This window comes from Prorops nasuta, unplaced genomic scaffold, assembly GCF_024137725.1.
Source record: "Prorops nasuta isolate Cenicafe-Biocafe unplaced genomic scaffold, Cenicafe_Pnas_1.2 PNAS00033, whole genome shotgun sequence".
NCBI classification, from domain to species: domain Eukaryota; kingdom Metazoa; phylum Arthropoda; class Insecta; order Hymenoptera; family Bethylidae; genus Prorops; species Prorops nasuta.
In genome coordinates, this window is record NW_027116830.1 from 2,222,668 (window position 1) to 2,246,278 (window position 23,611).

The 23,611-nt window shown below is 30.9% G+C and overlaps 5 protein-coding genes across 11 annotated transcripts; 3 read left to right on the forward strand and 2 right to left on the reverse strand.

Annotated features, from left to right (window-relative positions):
* Nucleotides 1-793: 793 nt before the first annotated feature.
* LOC136783324 (protein FAM50 homolog) lies at nucleotides 794-2,550 on the forward strand. Its single transcript, XM_066743416.1, has 4 exons — nucleotides 794-1,583; nucleotides 1,660-1,814; nucleotides 1,893-2,005; nucleotides 2,065-2,550. The coding sequence occupies exons 1-4, from the start codon at nucleotides 935-937 to the stop codon at nucleotides 2,180-2,182; spliced, it is 1,035 nt and encodes a 344-aa protein (XP_066599513.1). The 5' UTR covers nucleotides 794-934; the 3' UTR covers nucleotides 2,183-2,550.
* A 121-nt stretch (nucleotides 2,551-2,671) lies between these two features.
* Nucleotides 2,672-4,376, forward strand: LOC136783330 (delta(3,5)-Delta(2,4)-dienoyl-CoA isomerase, mitochondrial). 3 transcript variants are annotated; one of them, XM_066743422.1, is made up of 7 exons: nucleotides 2,672-2,734; nucleotides 2,967-3,108; nucleotides 3,171-3,259; nucleotides 3,337-3,464; nucleotides 3,524-3,804; nucleotides 3,888-4,014; nucleotides 4,109-4,376. In XM_066743422.1, exons 2-7 carry the CDS (start codon nucleotides 2,996-2,998, stop codon nucleotides 4,205-4,207), a joined length of 837 nt encoding a protein of 278 aa, XP_066599519.1. In that variant the 5' UTR covers nucleotides 2,672-2,734; nucleotides 2,967-2,995; the 3' UTR covers nucleotides 4,208-4,376. The 3 variants fall into 3 exon arrangements, with proteins under 3 accessions (XP_066599519.1, XP_066599518.1, XP_066599521.1); XM_066743421.1 differs by having other exon boundaries at nucleotides 2,673-2,811; XM_066743424.1 differs by lacking the exon at nucleotides 2,672-2,734 and adding an exon at nucleotides 2,770-2,881.
* On the reverse strand, nucleotides 3,919-5,823 carry LOC136783342 (dynein regulatory complex protein 8-like). 2 transcript variants are annotated; one of them, XM_066743443.1, is made up of 5 exons: nucleotides 5,711-5,823; nucleotides 5,173-5,289; nucleotides 4,960-5,080; nucleotides 4,662-4,872; nucleotides 3,919-4,035 (listed from the first exon to the last, which is right to left on the reverse strand). In XM_066743443.1, the coding sequence occupies exons 1-5, from the start codon at nucleotides 5,817-5,819 to the stop codon at nucleotides 4,027-4,029; spliced, it is 567 nt and encodes a 188-aa protein (XP_066599540.1). In that variant the 5' UTR covers nucleotides 5,820-5,823; the 3' UTR covers nucleotides 3,919-4,026. The 2 variants fall into 2 exon arrangements, with proteins under 2 accessions (XP_066599540.1, XP_066599539.1); XM_066743442.1 differs by lacking the exon at nucleotides 3,919-4,035 and adding an exon at nucleotides 4,404-4,522.
* Nucleotides 5,299-11,260, reverse strand: CPSF1 (cleavage and polyadenylation specificity factor subunit 1). Its single transcript, XM_066743280.1, has 9 exons — nucleotides 10,955-11,260; nucleotides 10,617-10,831; nucleotides 10,241-10,548; nucleotides 9,900-10,150; nucleotides 9,642-9,823; nucleotides 9,280-9,564; nucleotides 9,032-9,205; nucleotides 8,808-8,945; nucleotides 5,299-8,691 (listed from the first exon to the last, which is right to left on the reverse strand). Exons 1-9 carry the CDS (start codon nucleotides 11,121-11,123, stop codon nucleotides 6,172-6,174), a joined length of 4,242 nt encoding a protein of 1,413 aa, XP_066599377.1. The 5' UTR covers nucleotides 11,124-11,260; the 3' UTR covers nucleotides 5,299-6,171.
* Nucleotides 11,261-11,962: 702 nt separating this feature from the next.
* LOC136783321 (broad-complex core protein isoforms 1/2/3/4/5-like) lies at nucleotides 11,963-23,117 on the forward strand. Of its 4 annotated transcripts, none has more exons than XM_066743405.1 (6): nucleotides 11,963-12,119; nucleotides 13,465-13,868; nucleotides 13,987-14,470; nucleotides 14,625-14,934; nucleotides 21,898-22,060; nucleotides 22,175-23,117. In XM_066743405.1, exons 2-4 carry the CDS (start codon nucleotides 13,494-13,496, stop codon nucleotides 14,915-14,917), a joined length of 1,152 nt encoding a protein of 383 aa, XP_066599502.1. In that variant the 5' UTR covers nucleotides 11,963-12,119; nucleotides 13,465-13,493; the 3' UTR covers nucleotides 14,918-14,934; nucleotides 21,898-22,060; nucleotides 22,175-23,117. The 4 variants fall into 4 exon arrangements, with proteins under 4 accessions (XP_066599502.1, XP_066599503.1, XP_066599504.1 ...); XM_066743406.1 differs by having other exon boundaries at nucleotides 11,989-12,068; XM_066743407.1 differs by lacking the exon at nucleotides 11,963-12,119 and adding an exon at nucleotides 12,197-12,355.
* Nucleotides 23,118-23,611: the final 494 nt, after the last annotated feature.

The following is a 23,611-nucleotide window of genomic DNA, read 5'->3' on the forward strand; positions in this document are numbered from 1 at the left end:
TAAAGTAATTCTTCCGTTGAATCAAAGGCCTGATTTATCTCAGCAATGATGCTTTTACGAATGTCATAGTATAGGACTTTTTCACTTGGTTAATCGTCAAGAATATGTGGTTATAATTTATTAAAACATCATTGCTGCGCGATACACACACCCTGTATACTGCATATACCGTCTCCGCGTATATAGATATAAATAGCAATCTATCGCAACACAATCCTTTTAAAAAATTTCGTCAGCCTTTATCTATTATTGTTTTTTAGAAATGAAACATTGCAATGATTTTTTAAAGCTTATGAGTAAAATTATTTTTACAAGTTTCAAAAGTTGCATAAATTTTTTTCTTTTTTAAATGGTTGAGATATATCTTCAAGATTATACTGCCAAAGTTTTAAAATAAATTTCAAAAAATCTAAAAAGTTATAGATTTAAATGTGTCAAGCTGCGCGCAAGTTGCAATAATGCTCTGCTTGCACGTTTTAAGGTGAGAGACTAAATCATTGAATTCAATTTTTTGAAAATCTATTTTTTAAAATTTGAATGATTTTTTTGGAAACTATTCACCAATCTTGATGAAATTTTCATCAGAGCTTTATATTCTTATTACCTTCTACTATATGAACCTAAGGATCATCAGCAATTTAGTTATTGGAATAAAAACAGTTCAAACAAGCATAGCTCAAATTAAATTAAACTTCCCGCCATTGGATAGTGACGACTCAACCAATAGAATTAAAGACAAGGTGAACCAATAGGACTACTCTATTCTCCTCCTGAACCTCCAGAAACCTAACCCAACCTAACCTTACGGATGGAAAAACAAATCTAGTTTGTGGGTTAAGTTGTCTATAGGAAAACTAGAAATCCTTCGTTGCTGTCTTATTGAGGACTTTAAAACTCTTTTTAAAGTGATTATTGAATTTAAATAACAACAAAAATGGCACATTACAAAGGAGCAGCTAGTGAAGCTGGTCGAGCAATGCAATTGATGAAAAAACGAGAGATAGCGCAGCAAGAAATAGAGCTGCGTAAGAAGAAAATAGAAGATGATTTGAAAATTCATAATATTGAAAATAAATTTGCAACACATTATAATGCTGTAGAACAACAATTAAAATCTTCAACGATAGGTTTAGTTACATTAAATGAAATGAAAGCTAAACAAGAGAATATAGTGAAAGAAAGAGAAAAGAAATTAGCACAAAAAGAACGAGAAAAGGAGCAGGAGAAGGAAAGAGCGCTTGCTGCCAAACAAGCGGAAAAGAACAAACAAAAAAAGCAAATACAAGCATTATCCTTTAATTTAGATGAAGAGGAATATGAGCTTTCCGATGAAGACTCGGATGCCAAATCAGAAAAATCTAGTAAATCTCAAGAACCCGTTGCTAAGAAAATCAAAAAGAATCCAGATGTAGATACAAGTTTTTTACCAGACAGAGAAAGGGAAGATGAAGAAAACAGACTAAGAGAAGAACTAAGGCAAGAGTGGACTAGAAAACAAAATGCATTGAAAGAAGAGGAAATTGAAATTACATTCAGCTATTGGGATGGGTCTGGTCATAGAAGAAGTGTTATTATGAAAAAAGGTATAACAATCGACATAAATAATATAGTAAATATGTAAATGTTTTTATTTACAGTTGTGTGGTTATATTCGTATAGGTAATTCAATTTATCAGCTACTTCAAAGATGCTTAGAGGTCTTAAGACGTGAATTTAGTGAATTAAAAACTGTGATGGCAGATCAGTTGATGTATGTCAAAGAAGATTTAATTCTACCACATCATTATACATTTTATGACTTCATTGTCATAAAGGTAATTTAATAATATAGGCAACATGTGATTATTTTTGTTTTTGAAATTTTCATATGTAACTTCTTAATTAAATTATAGGCTAGGGGTAAAAGTGGTCCACTTTTTACATTTGATGTTCATGATGATATTCGTGTCATGCATGATGCATCGGTTGAAACAGAAGAATCGCATGCTGGAAAAGTATTACTAAGGTATGCAGACCAATAATGAATTGAATAATGTTTTACTTGAAATAAATGTTTATTTTCAGATCATGGTATGAGAGGAATAAACATATTTTCCCAGCTAGTAGATGGGAGCCATTTGATCCTACAAAAACCTATGATAAATATACAATTTCTGATAAGAAGAAAAAAGATAAAATTTAATATAATGAATTCTGTAAAGATAAAAACAATCTTGCTCATAAACTAAATGTTTACTACTTTAAAGTTTAAGTTCTGTAGAAATTTACTTTTTTCTATAAACAACTTTAGCCTTAATATTTATAGTACAAATTTGTCATTAAAAGTTAGTACATCATAGGACTCTTTAAACCTAACTAATATAATAATTATTATTTATCAATTATTTCCATTGTTAAGCAATTGTACATATTGTTGTATTTATATATTATATATATATAATGTCTTTTCTAATTCTATACTTTTTATTTAAGAAAGATGTATACTTTATGAGTTTACACTTTGCAAAGAATACACCAAACCATTCTTAATAAACAACTTATAATAATAATTAAAAGCTTTAATGTTATTTTTTTACTCTTAAATATTGATGACCCATTGGCATATCAAAGGTCGTAGCTATTAACATTTAAAATCTCACATGAACCCATCGGAACCAATAGTGTACGTAACAAAATGTAGATGGACCTTTGAGTTCAGTGACGTCTACATAAAATACGACCATAACCTCTGTATGTACGTATGATAATTAGTTGAAAGAAAAATGATTACCAATATTGTAAGAAGCTTCGTCCTTCGTAATATAAAGAAAAGTAAAATAAATTTGTTTTCTTTTTAATAAAAAAGTATTTAGTAATATATCTAATATATCATATGAAAAGAGTAAATTAATTAACTATTTTAATTTCATTTCACAATTTTTTTCTAGTATAATAAACTAAATAATAATAATAAAAAATATTTATAGCTCCTTTAAATGCATTAAACTATTCTACTATGCCTCTGGAAAGATATACAACCTTAGCTGTTTCTGTTCCAAAACCATTTGTATATTTGGTACAGCTAAATAGACCTGATAAACGAAATGCTTTGGATACTACAATGTGGGAGTAAGTAATAAAACACTTTCATGATTTAATTATGTAGCTTTACTTAATTTAAAAATTTATAGAGAATTTGGGGAATGTTTTAATTCACTGGGCTCCAATCCTGAATGCAGATCTATTGTTCTTGCGGCCAATGGAAAATTATTCTGCGCAGGTAAAATTTATCTAAATTGCTACATTACCTATAATTTACATTATAAATTTATAAAAAACATTTTTTTATCTTAAAAGGTATTGACTTATCAAGTATGATGAAGTTTGGGGAAGAAATTGGTAAACATGATGATATTGCAAGGAAGAGCAAAGTCATTGAAACTTTTATAAAAAAATATCAAAAATCTCTCTCCTCTGTAGAAAAGGTATTATGTTACTTACAGTCTGATGTTTTTGTTATTAACAAATAATCTATTATTAACAGTGTCCCAAGCCTGTAATAGCTGCTATTCATGGTGCATGTATAGGAGCAGGTATAGACATGGTGTCTGGAGTAGACATTCGTTACTGTACTTCTGATGCGTACTTTGTAATCAAGGAAGTTGATATTGGAATGGCTGCTGATGTTGGAACATTGCAGAGATTGCCAAAAGCCATAGGCTCCCAAAGTTTAGTAAGGGAACTAGTTTTCACTGGAAGAAAATTCCCTGCAGTTGAAGCATTGCAAAATGGATTTGTTAGCAAAATATTTGACACACAGCAAAGGTGAGAATTTTATAAGTGGCCTTTCGATATTGCAATAAAATTTGTTAATAAAATTTTTTCACACAATCATGAACTCTTTATAGTTTATTGGAAAAAGCAATAGAACTTGCTGAAGAAATAGCTAGTAAAAGTCCTGTTGCTGTGCAAACCAGTAAGGAAAGTTTAAATTACTCACGAGACCATACAGTTCAAGAAGGATTAGATCACATTGTATGTATCATTTTAATCAACCTGAAAAAACAAATATAAGTTGGCGTCTTTTATAATAATTTCAATAATAATTAATTTTTTCTTAATGCAACAGCGCTGGAAAAATCAAGCAATGCTACAAAGTGAAGATTTCTTAAATGCTGTAATGGCACAAGCTACCAAAGGAGAGAAGCCAGTATTTTCGAAATTGTAACATTGCCTAATGTTTACATACTTTTATATACTTATATTACCAAATGCTAATCATTTTATTATGTCCCTGCTTCAAATAATATTTTTCTAAGGGAAAAATTTATGTACATAATTAATATTTTTTATCTATAAAATTTTAAGAAAAATATATTTCACATATTTATAACTAACTTTGTTTAGTTCAAATTTTTGGAATTCACTAATCTACTTTAAGAAGAAGGCTTTGTAATCTGTGTCTTTTGGGTGCTGCTGCTAATTTAGCAGCGTCAATTTCATCAGCTATCGCATAGATATATAATTCTTTAGGAATTTTTACCTATAATTTTTTTATTAACGAAATAATATTTAATTATTATATTTACTAGTTCTAAATAGATTTTATTTTAAGTGGGTTTTTATATATTTATAACTCCTGCTCCCTTTGTTCTTTTATCATTTTAAACATTAATACTTACAATTAATAAATTAATGTAGTCTTCATAGTAAATCTTGTCTGATTTTGGTTCACAAGCAACTGTCATCATATCAGCTACCTCTTCTTGAGTAAGAGGCTCACCTGTTTCTGTCATTATTTTTTCTAAATCTTCTCTTAAAATATACCCCTTATTTTCAGGATCCAAAAGCTGAAACGCCTTTAATAAATCTTCGGGCTCTGCCGGTTTGTATCTTAGTATTTTAATGTGAGCAATAACTGTTAGTATAAAAGAGCAGACAAATCTTCTGGAATTATTATATTTTATATCATACACTTACTTTCTTTCATTTATTGCTTTCAGCATATAATCTACGAATCTACTTAGAGAAACATTGTTATTTTCAACATCTTCCAATTCAACTTGAATTTCTTGTAGCTCTGTTTCGGTAATTACACATCCTTATAAATAGTATAAAATATTTTTATTAATTAATAGGATAGAGGAAAAATACATCTATATAAAAAGCTAATAACTAAGTAAACAAATTTACCTAATGATCTTATTATTGTTCCTAAGTCTCGAACGTCAACTTCTTCGGTGTTAGCATTGTCGAAAACCGTAAATGCTTCATAAAGTCTTTTTTCCAGTTTTAATGACTCAGTAGACACTGAACAAAATAGTTTGAAAATAAGTATGATAATATAAAATTAAAATTGTTTTTGTTAGAGCTCACTTTAGTCTAAGCTTAAAGGAGGAAATAATCATTCAAGCTTCTACTAATAAAAATTAAAAAATATTATAAATAAAATGATTTACTCTTTCCATTAGTTGAAAGCAAATTCTATACAGATTTATGTTACAACGAATCCTCCACCTTACCATATTTATCAAACATGTTGTTTGATCAATACATTAGATATTTATTAAGATACTTCTTAAAGTATCTTTACATCAGATAACAGATATGTATATATGTTTACATTAAAATAGTAAAATTAGGATTCTTAATTAAATTAGAAAGGGGGGATACATTAACTATTGTTATTTTGCATAAGTGTTTCTATACTAATACATAGTTTTAAATGCACCTGATTCTTGGATTCTACTCAATTTTGACGCCCGCCTTCCGCTTATACTTAGACGGCCGTAAGTTGATGAAGATAAATACTTAGATTGTCTTCCAGATGGTTCAGCCATTTTAGCATAAATATGTTGAATATTACTACTATTAAATTTACAATGATTGCAGCTTCAGAAAATGAACTGATGACACAAATAGTTAAGTCGTACGATGAAATTTGCGAAACAATTGAAGAAAATACGAGAGCATTGGCTTTATCGTACGTTTCATTTATAAAATGTAATATATACATTATCATTAAGATTGAATTTATTAAATTACTAACGGTATACTGCTTTTTTACAACATTAAGCTACGCTATTGGTCGTAATAAGTCATAGTGGTGAAATCCGTTCAATTGTTATAATTACTCTTAAAAAAATAATTACATCGCGCTTCAAATATGATACAAAAATAGATTTGATTGATTTAGAAATGGGCAGTTTGTCGATCGATTTCAGTTATGTCCTCTATAATTTCTTGTACTTTTGTGCCGATTTTTTTGGCAACTTCTATTCTTTCGTTATTTGGCAAATATAAATAACGCCAAATCAGATCACCATCAATGATTCCTCTGGCTGGATTTCCATGCATTCTCACATAACTTTTATACGTCCGATAAGCTTTAGGATTCAACCCAGCAATATGACAAATATGACTGACTAATACATTTTGCAGCATGAGAAGTCTTCGATAGGTTTTTTCCGGTACTGGTAAAATGTAACCAAGACCACCATCCAAAGATGCGTACATTGTTACATGCCTTTTGTCAGCACCAGGAAAAGTTTTCCTTTCATTGGCTGGGTCAGTCGTTTTGCATCTAATACGAAACAATGTATTGACTTTTTGCCCTAAATGAAAATCTGCTTTCCTAATAAGCTTTTGCCCACCAAGGCTCTCTCTAGATTCTGGTTGATACATGAATAGAGCTAAATTGCTTTCACCATCCACTGTGAGAAAGCCTAAATTAGTATTATCAATCAAATATTCGATGGTAAAGACTTCAGCGGGTCGAAAATCCCTACTGACCAAGGAAAGCGTACGATATTCCTCTTGGAATCGTAATAAGCTAATTGACTTATATACATCAGCAACTAAAATGAGACTCTTTATGCTTAACATTTGGTGAATATAAATTTGTGTGTCTATAAATGCAACACCTACAAGATCGTTATCTTTCAATTGCCAAATATAAATTTTTTGGCCAACCGCAGATACCAAGAATCCAGAAACTTGGGTTATAGCAGTTATAGGTCCTTTCTGTTCTTTTGCATAAATTTGTTTGAACCTATTCTTTGTCAAAGGTTGGCCAGGTTCGGGAACAACCTCTATAATATCAAAAATAAGTATTCGACCTCTACTGGTAATGTCTTCGCCATAATTATAGTTTGTTCCTAAAACAATGTAACCTTTCAAACCAGATCTTGTACCTTCGTATGCAAGAGACACATTTTTCAAACAAGTAACATGTTCCCATTGATCTAATTCTATTTTTGTATTTGGAATAGTTTCCCATGAGACTGGTGAGAATAAAACTATAGAAAATTGTTCTTGTGTGGGATACAGAAATCTTTCAGGTCTTTCCTCCTCTGTAAACTCTTTGTCTTCCCCATTGAATCTGTAATAGCTTTTAAGAGGCTCTGCAATACTTGTTATTACACAATAAGTTTTGCTTTCTAAATGATAAGTAACAAAATGAGGAGTACAACGTAACGGTACTTTTCTAACTGGCCAAGGGGCATCGTAAGATAAATGAGTTGGTAAGACGCATATCCTTAATTCTTCTTTTCTATTAAAATAAAGAAAACCTTGAGGACAATTAACATTATTGAATGGTGCAAAAAACATTACTGGACCGTCAATGCCCATAGGATGAGCCCGTAGTTCACCCCGACCAGTTAAAAATATCCAATGAGGATAGTCCCCGCATATGAATACTCCGTTATAGCCAGCAATATTACTAAAATAACGCATCATAGAAATTCTAGTTTCATTCGCATTTGGCATATCTTCCTCTTTGTGTTTTGGCTTTAAACTGCCAGGTATCATTCCATGATCTAATTTCTTAAAGCGTAATTTCAAATGTCCTTTTGGATATCTGTATGCTTGGTAAATTTGTAAATCACTATCTAAACGTACTAACAGCATTGGTCTACTTCCGTGATGACCCAGGGATACCATTAAAATTTCTCGAACCTGCATCTCGCGATGAGGAATCTCATTAACCGGCGCAGTTTGCAAAGTCGTGGATTCCATACTATCATGCAAAACATATTGACCAAATCCAAAATTACGAATAAGATAAGAAAGATGTAAATCAGGTAAAGAATAAATTTCTAGAGTGCCACTTTCTCTATATACGAGTAGCCAGTATGTAGGTTTTACTTCTTGCAGGTGTTTCTGCCACCAAGGAACTTTTTTAATCGTTTCCGTTGCTTTTACTTGAGGAGGCATCGGCATTTGGAAAGCTGGTGCATCTCCGTATAATAAATCGTCTTCATTATCAATATTAGTGACAAGAGGCTCTTCAACATTATGCTCTTTTTCAGACGCATCTTCTTCCACGCTTTCAGGAAGCTGTGTTGTAAAAATACCGCTTACATCTCTATAAGCACATACTGCTTCTATTTGCGGACGAAACAATAAATTTGCTGTCTGAACGTGCAATCTTGCCATTCCTCTCCCTTCTTTCAGTGTGAGTAAGATTACTTGACCATCCTCAGTAAGCAAAGTGACAAAGGGATCTGCACAGCTTGCTTGTACAATCGGACAACCTAAATCCATTGGCATGTGTTGGATCTGTTCAGTTCCTTGTAATAAACGGACTCCCATTTGAGTCACTTGTACTATATATCTATTCGCACCAAGATTTCCTGCGAATACCGTTGTTCCCTGTGTGCTAAACCCACTTTGATCTACTTCATTAATTTCTTGTCCAGTTTGTAAAACCTAAAATATAGAAAACAACTTTGTTCATACGAATTACCATATTATAACAAATAAGAGCTATTCAACAATAAAATTTGAGCAGACTTTGCGAATAGCTGAAAAACTAATGTATATACCATTGTTGAATCTTCTTGACTCAGTATCAGGAAAGCATGGGATCCTTCTGTTTCTGGTTTTGTTTGCTCTTCATTATTCAAATTTCCTATAACTGTCCACATATCTTCACATCCAGGTAGCTCGAATGTAGTTACTACCTTTATAATGATGAGAACATATTTAAAATTAATTTAAATTTTCTTTTATTTATAGTTAATATAAATTATAAAATATGCTGAATTACTTGTGGACGAATAGATCTTTGAAGAACACACAAAGCACCATTTTTGCCATAACCAGAGGTTGTTACTAATTCAACATCTGGATCTTGGTTGTGGGAAAATTCTTCAGATAAAAATGCAGGCTCTCCCATTGATATATTTCCACAAGGTCCTATATTCAAAAGACTGTCACAAACCTAAAACAGTTTTGAAAGATTTTTTGAAGTAATTTAATCAGAATTTTTCAAAAAATACATTTTTGAAAATATACCTCAAAGCTATAAGAGGTGATTTGAATAGAAGTATGAGTTTCATTTCCATATACTTCTAATTCTTCAGGATCTTTGATATCTAATACATCTGAAGCCATCCAGTCTCCAAGAAAATCTTGTTTAACTTTTTTTGCAGGTGTTTCTTCATTTTCATTATCTTCAATCATCACTTCATTTGCAACTGGAGCTTGTATATTTTCTGGCTCCTTTTCAGTAAATCTTAACAAAAGTGAATTACCCAAACGTGATCCAAGAAATAGATGATTATCTTCACACATGCAAACCTGATTTATATAAATAATAGTACTTAAAAAATCATATAAAATTCATAATTTTATGAAAAAATCAATAAATAACTTACACACGACGTTAAAACACTAGCTGCAGCTTTGTCAAAGTGAAAACCACGAACTGATCTCATACTGTCTGCAAATAAGGATAATACATATAATTCTCCGCTCTTCAATGAAACAACCAATCTATCTGATGATATAAATGCTACTTGAGCTCCTTCTAAACTCATCTTTACACCTTCTTGTGATTCTAAATAAAATAATTATAATTATCGTTAAGTTACAATTAAAACAACTATATAGATATCATTTTATATTGTACTTACTTAGTGGGAAATTAGTACTTGCATCAGCTAAACTATTTAATGACACACCATAAGGTGGTATACTTTGGTTAAGATAAATTAAAGAATTAACTGCCATTATTAATGTTCCTCCTAGAGGTTTCTTCACAGGTACAGCTTGGTAGCAATCAAATGGTAAATTTGATACAGACCAAATAATAGGGTGAACTCTCTGCTGAATATTTAATGATATTGCTACCATTGCACAAGTATCTTGTCTAACAGCTATTCTCCTATTTAAACATTATACAAATATTAGTATATGTATATTTAGAACCACACATACACATCTTATAAGTAAAAGAAAATATAATTGATTTTACCCAGAAAATGTTCTCACAGGTTCATACAAAATTAGTAGGGTAGGCTCATAATAACCATGGAGAAATTGTAAGTCTATAACATTGTCCATTTTTTCTTCTAAACTTTTTAAAACTATCATGTATGATGATAAAATAGGGGCCTTATGATGATTCTGTATTTTTGTAGCATCCAAATCTCCATCATCAATACTTGGATCTTTTCGGAATGGTAAGACAACTAATTTTCTACCATAAATTAACATAACAGCGCACCTTCCTTCTGGATCTACTCTGACTATTGGAATATGATGATGATTGGTCCATCCATCCTTGTACATTAAATATAAATTTATAATTTATACTATTACTATACGTTTATTTTCTTATTAAGATTTACCTTTATTTCTTCTTCTTCAAAATAATGTAATGATACTGTTCTTAGATCATGTTGATCTTGGTCATATTCTACGATTGACAACTTAGCATCACGAAAACTTAGAAGCAAAGAATCTCTTTGTGAACCAATAAGACTTACAGACTGTATTGACATGATATTTCCATGTAAAGTATATTGAGCAAGACATTCAAGTTTCATTTTTGGAGGACGAGAATCTGTAATAGTTTATTAATTTTATGTAAAGTGGATAAATGCATAAAACACATTTTTTTTTTGTCATTTCGGTGAAAATTTAATCCAAAGCTTTCTACTCAATTGGAAATTTAATAAGATAATACCTGTATATTTTTCTTTTCTTGTCATATCGATATCTGGTATCAGACGAAAAACTCTTATAACATTTGCTCCAGATACGACTAGACATTTTTCTGAACGGTTGAAGAAATAACATGTAATTGCGTGTTCCACCCCAGTGGAAGGGTGGGTATTTTTACAGATGGAATACATAGTGACTTACGATTTTATCATTTTAAATAAAAAATCTAAATTTTTCGTCGCATATACGACCATACACACAACCTTTTTAGTCAAGTAATATCGACAAAAAAAAATGCGTTTGAGAAGTGCGGGCGGTGTGCCGCAGTGTGCCGGCATGGCAGCACAGTAGCACCATCACAAGACGCCACATTCCACAAGCACATGCTTGCGCGCCGCTTTTTATAAATGTATTCCTAAAAGCATAAAAATATTTGCAAGAAATTCCACGAATAAGAATTAATAACAATAAAAGAAAAAGTATCGACCAATCAAGAAGTAGGTATCCGTCCCGTGATTGGTTAATCACTCCAGTCCAAAAATAACCTAAATATCTAATCCACTATAGTCTTTTAAAAAGTTTAAAAAACCTTTAACAAATGTATTAAAAGGGATAGACAAATTTTTGAATATTTTAAGCCCTAAAGGAAAATTATTACGGTATTACAGCTAAGAAAAATCGGTTAAAGGTAAATTTGGACTGCGCAGTAAAGGCTGCGCATTGGTCGATCATTGTTTATAAGGCGGACACTGCGGACAGGGCCATACATACCATGGCAGAAAGCTAAAACCTGCAGTTAATACAAAATAAAGATATAGGAAGAAAGAAGAATAGTAAAGTTAAAGAGAAAGTGTAAATTTGGTAGAAATCTATTGTTAAGTAGATAGAGTAAAATAATTTAAAAGGATAGAATGGCTTTTATTTAGAACAGGAGAAATGTTTATTGTTGAAAGTTTAGGAAAAAAATCAAGTGGCGCGCTAGTGTTCCTCTCTAAGCTACCCCCAGCCCCAGCCTAACTACCCCCACCCTTTAGCTCCCCTAGCTAGTGCAAATCTCGACGGATGAATGTTTTCTTAAGGGATTCTTCCCGAAAGCGACGCGAAATTTTCAAAGGAGTCGATCACGGCGGAAATTTGTGAGTGAAAACTTTTCTCTAATAACATCGAGTTAAGCTGAATAATTGTTGGTAAGTGTGAAACACGAGTGAATTAACCGGATTAAACGAATGAGAAACGTGAAACTTTCAAGGCGTTCTTGGGGGGTGATGGCACTCACGCCGACAGCGTCTCCCACAAAGATTTCACCATTTTTCACTTGATTCACAAAAATCCCATGAAACTCGTTGACCCTGTGAATTTTTCAACATTAACCTATCCGGTCTATCGCATTTCGAACACGTGATTAAAAAACGCCGCTTGGCCCGTAAGTTTTCCTCCTCCCAAGATTTCGGTTAGAGTTATAATAGCTTTATATATATTTGTTTTGTTGTATGCTAAGGATTCTTATGAATTTTCTCAGAACTTCAATCTTGCTTTTTACAACTATTTCTTATATCATTTAAGTCTAAGTATTCTACCTCACGTACTTTAAGAAGATTTCAAACCAAGTTTCGTCCAAACTTTTGCTTAATTGGAAAAATATTGCCCCGTGAGTCTATTTAAATTATTGTTGCTATAAACTCTTAGGAGTAGCCATATTGTAAATTTTTTTCAATCCCGCTGAGTTTCTTGTTAACCTCGCATCGTTATTATTATCAGTTTCATTGTTACTTGTAAGATTTTGAACTAGCATCATTAGCATTTCGTTGAAATTTCTTTGGTGTTCTTATTCGATACCCAATTCGCCTTTTTTCCATACTTTTATTAAGCAGTGGACCTCTTTGTTTCCCTCGCGCTCCTACTTTTAATGAATTTTACCATTTTTTTCACTTTTCTTATATTAAACTATTGATGCCTTTTCATCTTGTTGTGACAGTATACTTCGAAAATTCATTCTTTTTCCTTAAACCCCAATTCCATATTATCATTAAGCTTAATTTTTTTTTTTATCATTTCCGACTTATTTACTTGCTTTGTTTGCCAGGTTGAAGCTAAAGACAGACATAACGATTTTAAATTAACAAAGAACTTTTATTTGTTTTTTTGCATATCTATAAATATACAACATTTATATTAGAAGATTAAATACTGTCTTTTATTAATTATTTATACATAAAGCCAGTGTGAAATTACTTGTATAACTCTAATTTCTTCTTATAAGCTGAATGTTTTCTTTTATATTTCCTTGTATAAAATAGAATTTTCATAGTTACACTATGAAGTTACCGACAGATTTTTTTTCATATTTTTGTTTATAACACAAAATTGTGCGTCATTAGATATATTTGTAACATGTACTAATGGCGTACTAGACTGGATATCTAGTTAAATGCTTCCTTTTGGTTTACTCAGAGCTTGTGTTTTCTTGATCCTATATTTTAATTTGAATCTTTTGTTTGTTAATTATTGTAATTCCTATCTTTATTTTGACAGATAAGTTTCATACTTGAGCAACCGAGATCATGGAAACGGCAAATAATTTGCCTTCTTCAGGAAATTATCCTAGTAGAGATCGACAACAGTTCTGTGTATCATGGAACTCTCACCAATCAAACATGCACAATGCATTTCCAAAGCTGTTAAGCTCAGAACAATTTGTTGATGTTACTTTGGCTTGTGATGGTGGCTCAATAAAATGTCATAAAGTAGTATTGTCCGCTTGTAGCGATTATTTGGAGCGGCTATTGTTAGAAATACCATGCACCCATCCTATTATATTTTTAAGAGACATGAGAATGTGGGAGCTACAAGCTTTGGTTGAATTTATGTATCGAGGAGAAGTTTACGTTGAAGAACAACAACTTGCTAAACTGATGCAAGCTGCTGAAGTTTTACAGGTTTGTTTAAATTTTTTTGAACTTTCAATTGGCCTCTATTATTTTATTATCATTATCTTTCACATTATTAAAGAAATTTTGTTGCGTTAAGTTTGTAATTAATTATTTGTGCTTTTAGGTGCGTGGTTTATCCACTCAGGGAAACAACAGTTCTTCTAGCGAAGCCACTTCTCAACAGGGAACCTCTACAGCAGGAACATCAGTAACACCACCAGCTTCTATGAAAACTGAACCTTCCTCTTCTTCCTCTTCAAATTTTAAAATTGATGAAGCTTTAATAAGTGACGAAAGTAGCACAAATTTCATTGAGGCCCCACAACTGTCAGCAACCAGTACAGCAAGTACTATATCCCAGAATCCTAGTACTCAGAACACAGAAAATTCAAACTCTGCCAATTTCGTAAATATGGAACATAGCGAAGCATTACAGCATTTAGAAAAAGCACTGAGTGCTTGTGAAGCAACTCTAACAGAAACTCAGGGAATGGTTAAAATGGAGCCAGATGAGCAGTTTACACAGCAACAGGAAGTGAGACCATACTCGATCAGTATGGTCCCAAGCAGTAATTGCAATCGTGGCAGCCCGTTCCCCGCTATAGAAGGTAATTTTCGGTTATAGTAAATAATATTATTCTATTTTGCTTTCGTTTGAAAATATAGATCATATTGTTTGTATTAAAGCATTATAATTATAAATTATTTTTGAAAAAAAAATGCAGCATTTGGTGAAGATATTAATGAAAGTTTTGTATAAAGAACCAAATGTCCCAGGTTATCAAAGGCGACAACGGCGCTCGGAAGAAGAGCTTAAGCAGGCATCGGACATGGTGGCACGTGGCATGACGTTTCAAGTTGCATCAGAGAAATATAACATCCCCATAAGCACTATTCGTTTTTACATGGTGAGGAAGGGCATATTACAAAGGCGAAAACGTGGACGCGGTTCAAGCAATCTCGGCGTGAATAGTCAACCGGGAAGTCCAGCCAGTCCGCCATATCATATGATGAATTTCCGCTTACCAGAGAGCCTAAACTCCAGCCTACCGTAGTGCTATAGAAAAGAGTAGTGAGTTTTTAGACAGAAGTTGAATCGAACAAATTTTTGTCGCAGAGCTGTTCCAGACCTATCATCAATTCTTTCCTCTTTCTCTCTCTTATTAACTCATACTGAGTTGTCTATTATTTCATATATATATTTACTTGCAGTATAGGATGTGCTCAATTTATTTGAGTGCGTGCCTTGACAAGCATTTACGATCAAATATTATTAGCAATATATTGTACTTATTGTACTTGCAAATACAAGTATGATCTGAGTCTTGAACAGCTCCATTCACAGTGTATATAAATGCCATATGTAAATGTTCGGACACAGCATTAAGTTATGCGCAAACCCAATGTTTCTTATACTCGCCAAGATTTCTTCAATTATTTACATGAGATGAACTCAGTGTTTATTGAAAGACTGATCACATCGGGTTATATTTAAGTACAAAACCATCATGAACATATTTTACAAGATATCTCCTAGAATTTTTGTTGTGCCCAAAATCCACTTTGGAACAAACATTTTGATCATTTAATAGCCATTGCATTTCTCATTCTTAGTGATTAACTTATGATGAACATAGTAATTATACTGAAGATTCCTTTTCATTTCATTTATTTAATTATTTTATAATATTTTATTTTTATTCTGATGACACCAGTTGACTATGATATCTACATTTATATAAGCAGAACAATTCTAATCAAACCTAATTGTTTAAGGTACTATTAAGGAAACACAAAAACATCTTCGTTTATCGAACGGCGATGTATCTCTTTAACCATTTTTCTCAAGTCTTCGGTATATAAAATATATGTGCAGAGTAAGTTGACAATTTTGTCAATCTTAAATTTTCCATCATTTGTAAAAATATGAAAAAATGTTATATATGTAACTCCAATGATATAGAGAAGAAATATTGTAATACCATCAATGTTCACATTAGTGGAGGCAAAGAGGAGGTTATCTTCAGCATAATATTTTTTCGTATTTTTACAAATGAGAGATATTCAAGGAGGACAAAGTTTTTGCCCTATTCTGTATACATATGTATATATATATATAACATGTACGGGTTTATCTTTAAATATGTTCAATGCAGCATTTGACAAGAGTACAGCCTTCTTGTTTTTCTATTTTACATTAAGAAATAATACATGTCTTAAAATTATTATTACGTACTACTGATTGCTGTAATAATAATGCCTATATACGTATTCATAGTATAACGTGTTCCTACCTACAAACAAATTTCACCCAATGATCAAACTATAGTCAATTTCATTTTCACTTCAAAACAAAATAAACGCATCAATACATACACAAAATATTTATATTTTCATAATCATCTTGTGCTGTGGTCGAACGCTGTGCATATGGTTCACTCCGAGCCGTGTTCCTTTCTTTTACTTAGTGACAGATACATTTGGATATATGGAATATGAAAAAGATGATTGATTTGAGCATAATAATGATGTTCTTCAAATAACTTATACCATGTGAAATATCAAATTATTTTTTTTTTTTTTTTTTTTTTCACTTTGGTAGATTCAAAATATCTTATTTTCAGTATAAGATAAGTAGATTAAGTTACGTTTATTATACTGTATTTAAATAATTCAGTACTATACGTATATATACATATATATATATATATATATATGTATATATATATGTATATATATATATATATTAAACATATATCTCTTAGTATATCTAAGCTACTGTGGCACCTCAATATCGTATACTGATTAATTTGTATCTCATTTGTATTGAGTTAAGCTTCAAACAGATTAATAATGCTTCCTCCGCTTCATTGGGCATGGCATTGACACATTCGATCTGATAGTGAATAATTGTAAAGTAATCATTAAAAATAATCCAAGGATGATTAAGTCACTATGTTCAAGACTGGTAACATTTGGCAGATATATAATCATTGAAAAACAGTAGGAACTGCAACCCTCAAATTATTATACAGATATTTTTGTAGACATTTTATCAAGGACAGTTTGTTCTTTCTGCCCATGTATTCTATACACCTTGATGACGACCTATAAAATAAGACAACTGGTATTTGTCCAAGGTTTAACCCTTTTAGCTTTGTTAGACATCACAAGAAGTGAAGGATCATGACGTATATAGTGTAATGCTTTTTACATGCTAGTGTACAAATAAGAACATTTGTAATTGACGATAAGAAAGTCAATTTTCATAAAAATGATGAGATCTGTAGCATTATTGTTTTTATGAATATTGATTATGCCTTTTCACAGAATTTTGATTATATGACAGCAGTTGTGGTGCATGTAACGTAATCTTACAGTGTATTGCCTTTGTTAAATAGCATTCGGATAAAGCCATATTTTTCCATGCAACGCAATAATTCAGCAAAGTAAATTACAGTAAATGAAAACAGCCTAATCATAGAAAAGAGTGCCAGATACAGAAATGGATATAAACATAAGATGCTATATATGACATTTTTTGCCACGTAAATAATTGCCTTTCCTATAGGCCTCAAACGTACCTCGAATTTATTTACAAAGGTACGCTCGTGTATGAAACAAAAGAGAATAAGCCATTAAAGTCTTATCGATACATTAATTATTAATTAACTAATTAACGTCGGAATAATGGTATTGTTAAAGATCGATGTATAATACGGAGCTATTGTGCTTTTTGGTAATCTTCATTTTTTAAAAATAGAATTTCTTGTACACTGAGAATAATCAACATCTAATTAAAAGTTAATTACGTTAATAGTTAACAATAGCATTCGATAAAAAAATATAATGATAGGGTGTGCGATGTACATTAAAAGATGAACTTAATAAGTATGTTGTTTGTTACAATGTGTCCAAGATATTATTTAAACAGAGTTAATCGAGTCAACACTCGTTCGACAATGTACAGCTGTTAATCTTTAATTTTTACCTCTTCACTCTCTCGTTATTTTTTTTCTAAACCTTCTGTTTTCAACGTTTTTATTTAAACGATGTAATATTTACATCTACTAAATCAGCCAACTTTGTAGATTTGTTTATTTCATAAGAAACATGATAAACTCGCTTATTTCGTCTGCTACATCTAATAAAGTCTAATCTGAATTTCAGCATTTATAAGACAAAATAAAAGTATTGAATGTGAGAAAGAGAAGTGTTACTAATGATAAGAGAAGGAGAGATAGAGAAAGTGGAGGTGGAGCAAAGGGATAAGAGAGAGATAAACAGATAGAGACACACAGAAAACGAGACTAACATGACAGTTTTAAAACGACAAAAAGAGAAAATGTAGGAATTTCATCACAATTTGAAGAGAGTGAAAAGCTCTTGGTTAGAATAATAAGATGTCCGTATATAGCAATCTTTCCAAAGTCTGTATCATGTAAATTATTGTTCTAAGAGTTCCGGTTGACAAAGGTTTTATACAGAGCTATTAAACCAGTATTTCAAACCAATGAAGAATAATTAGTTTTCTAAATAACACAATACGTTTTATGTGACTTTAGTGCAGTGCTTAAGCCAGTAATGCTCAGCGTATCTAACAAATATTTTTAGCGAAAATCCGTGTCATACTCATGCGTATTATAGTGTCTTAAAGTGTATAACTAAACAACAATCAAAGAAAAACATGAATGATACTTAATAACTATTATAATAGCCACTCTTAAACAGTATATAAGTAGCCATTTTGAGGCCGATTATATTTATATTTAATAGCTTTGTTAACCAGTTTTTTTTTATAGTGGTATTATTATTATTTGTAGATATACTATCCAGGGTTTGTTTGGATGATTCGACGCTTGAATATTTAATAGATAAGTTCTTTCATTTTTTTTCTCTCGTTTTCTCTTTTCTTTACAGTTACCGATTATGAATTATTGGCAAATCACGCTGTAAATTACGTATTTCAGGCGATGCCGTCTACTTATGTATGATTTGGTGGTTATTTCATTATTAATGATACAAAAAAATTAGAGTACAACACTGTTTAGTAATATGGTATAATTTTTTAGACATGAACGTTGAACGAACTTAATGGAGATTATGATAAACACAGGCTTCCCTATTATGTTCATAGTAATCATTAAGTATATATTATACTAAAGTATCTGATTGGACGAAAAAACTGGAATTATGATTAAGATTTATTGTAATTAATATTATATATATATATATATATATTATTTTATAATGTATAAGCATGTGTAGTGTAATTGCTTAGAGATGATTGAGTACAAGATTACTTTGTCGAGCAAATGTTGAACTTGGTTATAGCGAGAATACGAAGCATTTTCGAATGCGTGCTTCGTAATTGATACCAACTTGAGTATAGAACTTTGTAAAATCACCACATCATAAAAGAGACATATAAGTAAGGATCTTATTAGTTTTAGATTAGGTTTTCTAATTGGTTTATTTAATGTTAATCTATCATTTATAATTCAATCAATTACGTTAAGAACATATTTACATATTTGTCCAGCATCAATAATCGGCTATGGTTTTGAAAGTTCTGAATAAATATTATTTATTACTAAATTTCAATGGATTGGTCCAGTCGGTAGAAGTTCTCAAAATCTATAATTATTAAATGAATTTATAGTAATAACTTCATTTTTATGAAAAATTTTATTTCATATACATATTCAGCATCTATGGGCTATTCAGTAATTAATAATCGCTTATGGATTGTTTAATAAATGTCAAAAATATTTGAGAAAAGCTATTATTTAATCGACCATTCTGTAGAATACTGTAGTCAACGATTGTATTATTAAACTTTTAGAAATTAAAAATTATGTTATATTATTTATGTAGAGATTAACTCTCTATTCTGTAGGTAAATGGTGGATCGAGCTAATTTAAGTGGCAACTTCCAGCTCGCTCCATGTGCGTTTATATGTTCACTTATTTCTATTATAAAACTTATTTTTGACAATTTTTTAATATGGTGAGAGGGAAAGCGAGAACGAGAGAGAGAGAGAGAGAGAGAGAGAACCAATGCATCATAGTATGATTTTATTGTTTCGTTTCTTAAATTCAGTAAGCAATTAAGTCATTGCTATTAGTTTTTCGGCGACCATTGCAAGAATGTTGATTATAATACAGTTGTACACCTAGGAAATATATGCATAAAAGGATTCACGAAATATCCTCTATAAGTGACTTGATGGGAGATGCTTCAATTTATAATGTACTTCTGGATAAATTTAATTATTATATAGTTGATTTTATAATGTATAAGGATGCATACATATATCAAATTTGTAAAGAATTTTATTGTAAAAATACGTTCAGCACGAGAAATCCATTTCAAAAGGAATCAATAGTTGATTTGGTAATTTTTATTTAGATTGATTCAAAAATGATTAGTGTAACAAACCAGTTCGCTTTTATTGTACATTTTGTATGCATGAATTAATAGAAGTGGAAGAAATGGATTTACAGAGTTGCTGATTTTATTGGATTGCGTCAAATCGGTTTTTAGGAAGCAAAGTATTTTATTAAAAATTTATCATGACATAGAGTAATGTGCCCTAACAGTCTAATGGTAAGTTGTATCACTTCTCGATGAATTTATTGATCCCATAAGCTGATCACAACAATTACTATATGTATTACTTAATTATTTCCATTGATGAGTGATACAACTATTTTTAGTAAACTTTTGTTTCATAGTAAAAGTGTTAAGGACAGTCGTAATAGAAAGTAAATACAAATATACACAAGATATGTTTTTAAGTCAGGTGGCTTAGAAATAGTTTTATCAAATCACCTGAGAGGTAAGTTAATAGGTAAAAGGAACCGCGCATGCTTAAAAAAACATCCAAATATTGTAAAGTGTAGTTTACAAACTTATCTGAGACAAAGTACATAAACTTTAGAGAGAGAAAGATTTCACAATGTGAACGCGATCCCTGTCCCTCTTCCGCGCCACCATTTTAATGTGAGATTACAATGAGATTTATAAATTCCCCTGTTTTGATTTTCTAAATTTCTTGAGATAAAAGAAAAGTATGAGATAATTAACCAGAATTATTCATTCAAAATTTTTTCATAATCGAAAACAGGAGGATTTCAAAATATATTCTTGGCAAATGTAAATCTTCGAGCTAAGGAAACATCATATGTCAGCTTTGAGAAAGCTAAGTAATGTTGTTTGGTTTAGAAGTAAACTGTATTTTAAGAATAAAGTTGCTTTTAATTTTAAGGTCGTATAAGATGTGTTAGTGAAGCATGCTTCTGAGTAGAGAATAGGACAATGCTATAACAATAATTATTCTAATTAAAATTAATGATGAATATAAGGCATTTAATAAGTGCAAAGTATTTCTTAATAAAAGTATTTGAAAAAGTAAAATATTGAATGTTTTCGTTCTCTTTTTATTATGTAGAGAATTTTTATTTAATAATTGAGGAAATTGTATCTTAATTTATAAGATTTTTATTTAAAAATTTTATATGCCTTGAATAACTTAAAATGAAGCTTTTATTCAGCTAAAATACTCAATACAAGTTTTAGATCCTAATCCAATAATTGATTTGATTATTTTGATCTTGGATCACGTTAATAAGGACATATTAAGATTACACTTATTTTTTCTTGAATAAAGTTTTATTTATTTTAATTGCATAATTTTGTAGTTGATCGCAAAAATATGTATATACGTGTTTAGCTGTCCCAATTCCCAACACATGGAGCGTTATTTACTTTTTTCGAATAGTATGGTTTGAGTGAGGAATGAAGACCTGCTAACTAGGAAGTCTGAGAACAGCAGTGGTGAGACCTAAGTGGACCTAGGCCTAAGCAGGCCTAAGTACGTTTGGCAGCAATGAGTGAGTCATATCGGTCATATCCAGTTGGATTCCTTTTTCCTTTCGCCATTCCTTCTCTTCTCCCGTTAAGAAATGTTAACGTATGTATGTACATGATTCAATTTTGAACAGCTACCTAACTAAGCCGTAAAATTTGTAGCGCTGCACGACTGCACGAGCACTTGGTTGGCCAGTTTAGTCAGGTTTAGTTGAGACCGTTGAGGCTTAAGTTTACCGGGAAGAAATTTGCGTCAAAAATGACTGAAGAAGACTACCAAGAAAAAGAACTTTCCAAGTTGACACAAGGAGCTGAAGATTTGCAGGTCTACCTAAATTTTTTCAAATCATTAATCGACCTCTTTTTTTTATTATTATTATCTTAGAATTTTTTAAGTTTTAACATTTGTTCTTCTCATTAATTGTATATATGCTTCTAGGTTAGTAATTTACCCAATCAGGGAGATAATAGTTCTTCTAGTAAATCCACATCTCAACAGAGAGCTTCTACCATAGAAGCATCAATAAAAGCAACAATATCTATAGAAACTGAACCTTCCTCTTCTTCCTCTTCAAATTTAAAAATTGATAATGTTTTGATAAGTGATAAAAACAACACAATTTCAAGCTGTCAAAGGCCACCAAGACGTCCTGAAAAAGATCTCAGGGAAGCAGCAGAAATGGTAGCACAGGGCACCACATTTCAAGTTGCATCAGAGAAATATGACATTCCTATAAGCACTATTCGATTTTATATGGTAAGAAAAGGCTTATTACGATATAATGGTTCAGGCAGTCTTGAAGAATACAGCCCACCAAATAGCCCGATTGAGCCAGAAATCATTTAAAATTAGCACTTACTCTCTGGACAAAATGTAATTTTTAATCTTTAATTTTTAGCTCTCTTCATTGTAAACTTTCTATTATTTTTTTAAAAAGTCTCTTACTTTTAAATCTTTCACATATATGCATTGTAATATTGATTCTTATTAAGTCAAATAGCTCAGTAAATTTTTAATTAATGCTAAACTAATTAATTTTACTTACTCCATTTATCAAATTTTAATAGAGTCAAATTGAATAATGTAAATATAAAGTAATAGAATGGATATTTTGAACTGACAAAGAGTAATAATAAGAATAGTGTTGAGTTATAGAGGAAACAAACAAAACTGTAAAGACTTAGAGTTACAAGACAATAAAATAGAAATAATCAGAGTTTAATCAGAGTTAAAGTGAAGAGGATAAAAAAACTCTTGGTTAAAATAATATTTTTATACTTAGTAATCTTCCCAAGGTTTGTGTTATATGAATTATTTTTTTAAGATCTCTAGAGTTGATAAAGGTTTTATACAGAGATTTATTAAAACCTGGTTTATGTCATCTGTGTGGTTTTCAAAGTTCTTGACTAAATCCTGTTATTTTTAACCCAATATAAATGAGTTGTTTCAGTTACACAGTAAAAGCTATAGTTTAATCTGTAGTTGCCAAATAAGTATGTTGGTACAATTTAATGTATCTTAACACATTGAATGCCATAGCCATAGGGGTCATCAATGACCAGCACACAGTTCAGCAATGACGTCGTCAAAAGCGCAATTCAGCGCCAAGAGGGCTCCAAGAAGCTCGGTAAAATAAGTTTTTTAAACATAATTAAGCCTGTCAGCTTTAAGTAAAATATATTATTCATTTATTTAAAACGAAATTATACATTAAAAATAACTTGTTTTTCATTTTAAGATAGTCTTAGACTTGATAGTGAAACCTTTTTTTGAATGGAGAATACAATAATTCTGCTATAATAAAAATTATACTATTGGTTAAAATTTATGACTAATATGAGGCATTTCATAAGTGCAAACTATTTTTGAATAAAA

What these genes read in the sequence shown, in the direction of transcription:
- LOC136783324 (XM_066743416.1), top strand. Translation starts at nt 935, where the DNA reads ATGGCACATTACAAAGGAGCAGCTAGTGAAGCTGGTCGAGCAATGCAA. An exon ending in AAGTGTTATTATGAAAAAAG is followed by an intron (nt 1,584 to 1,659) that starts GTATAACAATCG and finishes ATATTCGTATAG; the next exon opens with GTAATTCAATTTATCAGCTA. An exon ending in ATGACTTCATTGTCATAAAG is followed by an intron (nt 1,815 to 1,892) that starts GTAATTTAATAA and finishes ATTAAATTATAG; the next exon opens with GCTAGGGGTAAAAGTGGTCC.
- LOC136783330 (XM_066743421.1), top strand. Translation starts at nt 2,763, where the DNA reads ATGATTACCAATATTGTAAGAAGCTTCGTCCTTCGTAATATAAAGAAA. An exon ending in TGGAAAATTATTCTGCGCAG is followed by an intron (nt 3,260 to 3,336) that starts GTAAAATTTATC and finishes TTATCTTAAAAG; the next exon opens with GTATTGACTTATCAAGTATG. An exon ending in AAGAAGGATTAGATCACATT is followed by an intron (nt 4,015 to 4,108) that starts GTATGTATCATT and finishes TTAATGCAACAG; the next exon opens with CGCTGGAAAAATCAAGCAAT.
- LOC136783342 (XM_066743442.1), bottom strand. Translation starts at nt 5,819, where the DNA reads ATGGCTGAACCATCTGGAAGACAATCTAAGTATTTATCTTCATCAACT. An exon ending in AACAATAATAAGATCATTAG is followed by an intron (nt 5,081 to 5,172) that starts GTAAATTTGTTT and finishes ACTATTTATAAG; the next exon opens with GATGTGTAATTACCGAAACA. An exon ending in ACTACATTAATTTATTAATT is followed by an intron (nt 4,523 to 4,661) that starts GTAAGTATTAAT and finishes AAAAAATTATAG; the next exon opens with GTAAAAATTCCTAAAGAATT.
- CPSF1 (XM_066743280.1), bottom strand. Translation starts at nt 11,123, where the DNA reads ATGTATTCCATCTGTAAAAATACCCACCCTTCCACTGGGGTGGAACAC. An exon ending in TTGAAGAAGAAGAAATAAAG is followed by an intron (nt 10,549 to 10,616) that starts GTAAATCTTAAT and finishes TTAATGTACAAG; the next exon opens with GATGGATGGACCAATCATCA. An exon ending in TCACCTCTTATAGCTTTGAG is followed by an intron (nt 9,206 to 9,279) that starts GTATATTTTCAA and finishes AAACTGTTTTAG; the next exon opens with GTTTGTGACAGTCTTTTGAA.
- LOC136783321 (XM_066743405.1), top strand. Translation starts at nt 13,494, where the DNA reads ATGGAAACGGCAAATAATTTGCCTTCTTCAGGAAATTATCCTAGTAGA. An exon ending in AAGCTGCTGAAGTTTTACAG is followed by an intron (nt 13,869 to 13,986) that starts GTTTGTTTAAAT and finishes TTGTGCTTTTAG; the next exon opens with GTGCGTGGTTTATCCACTCA. An exon ending in CCCGTTCCCCGCTATAGAAG is followed by an intron (nt 14,471 to 14,624) that starts GTAATTTTCGGT and finishes TTTTGTATAAAG; the next exon opens with AACCAAATGTCCCAGGTTAT.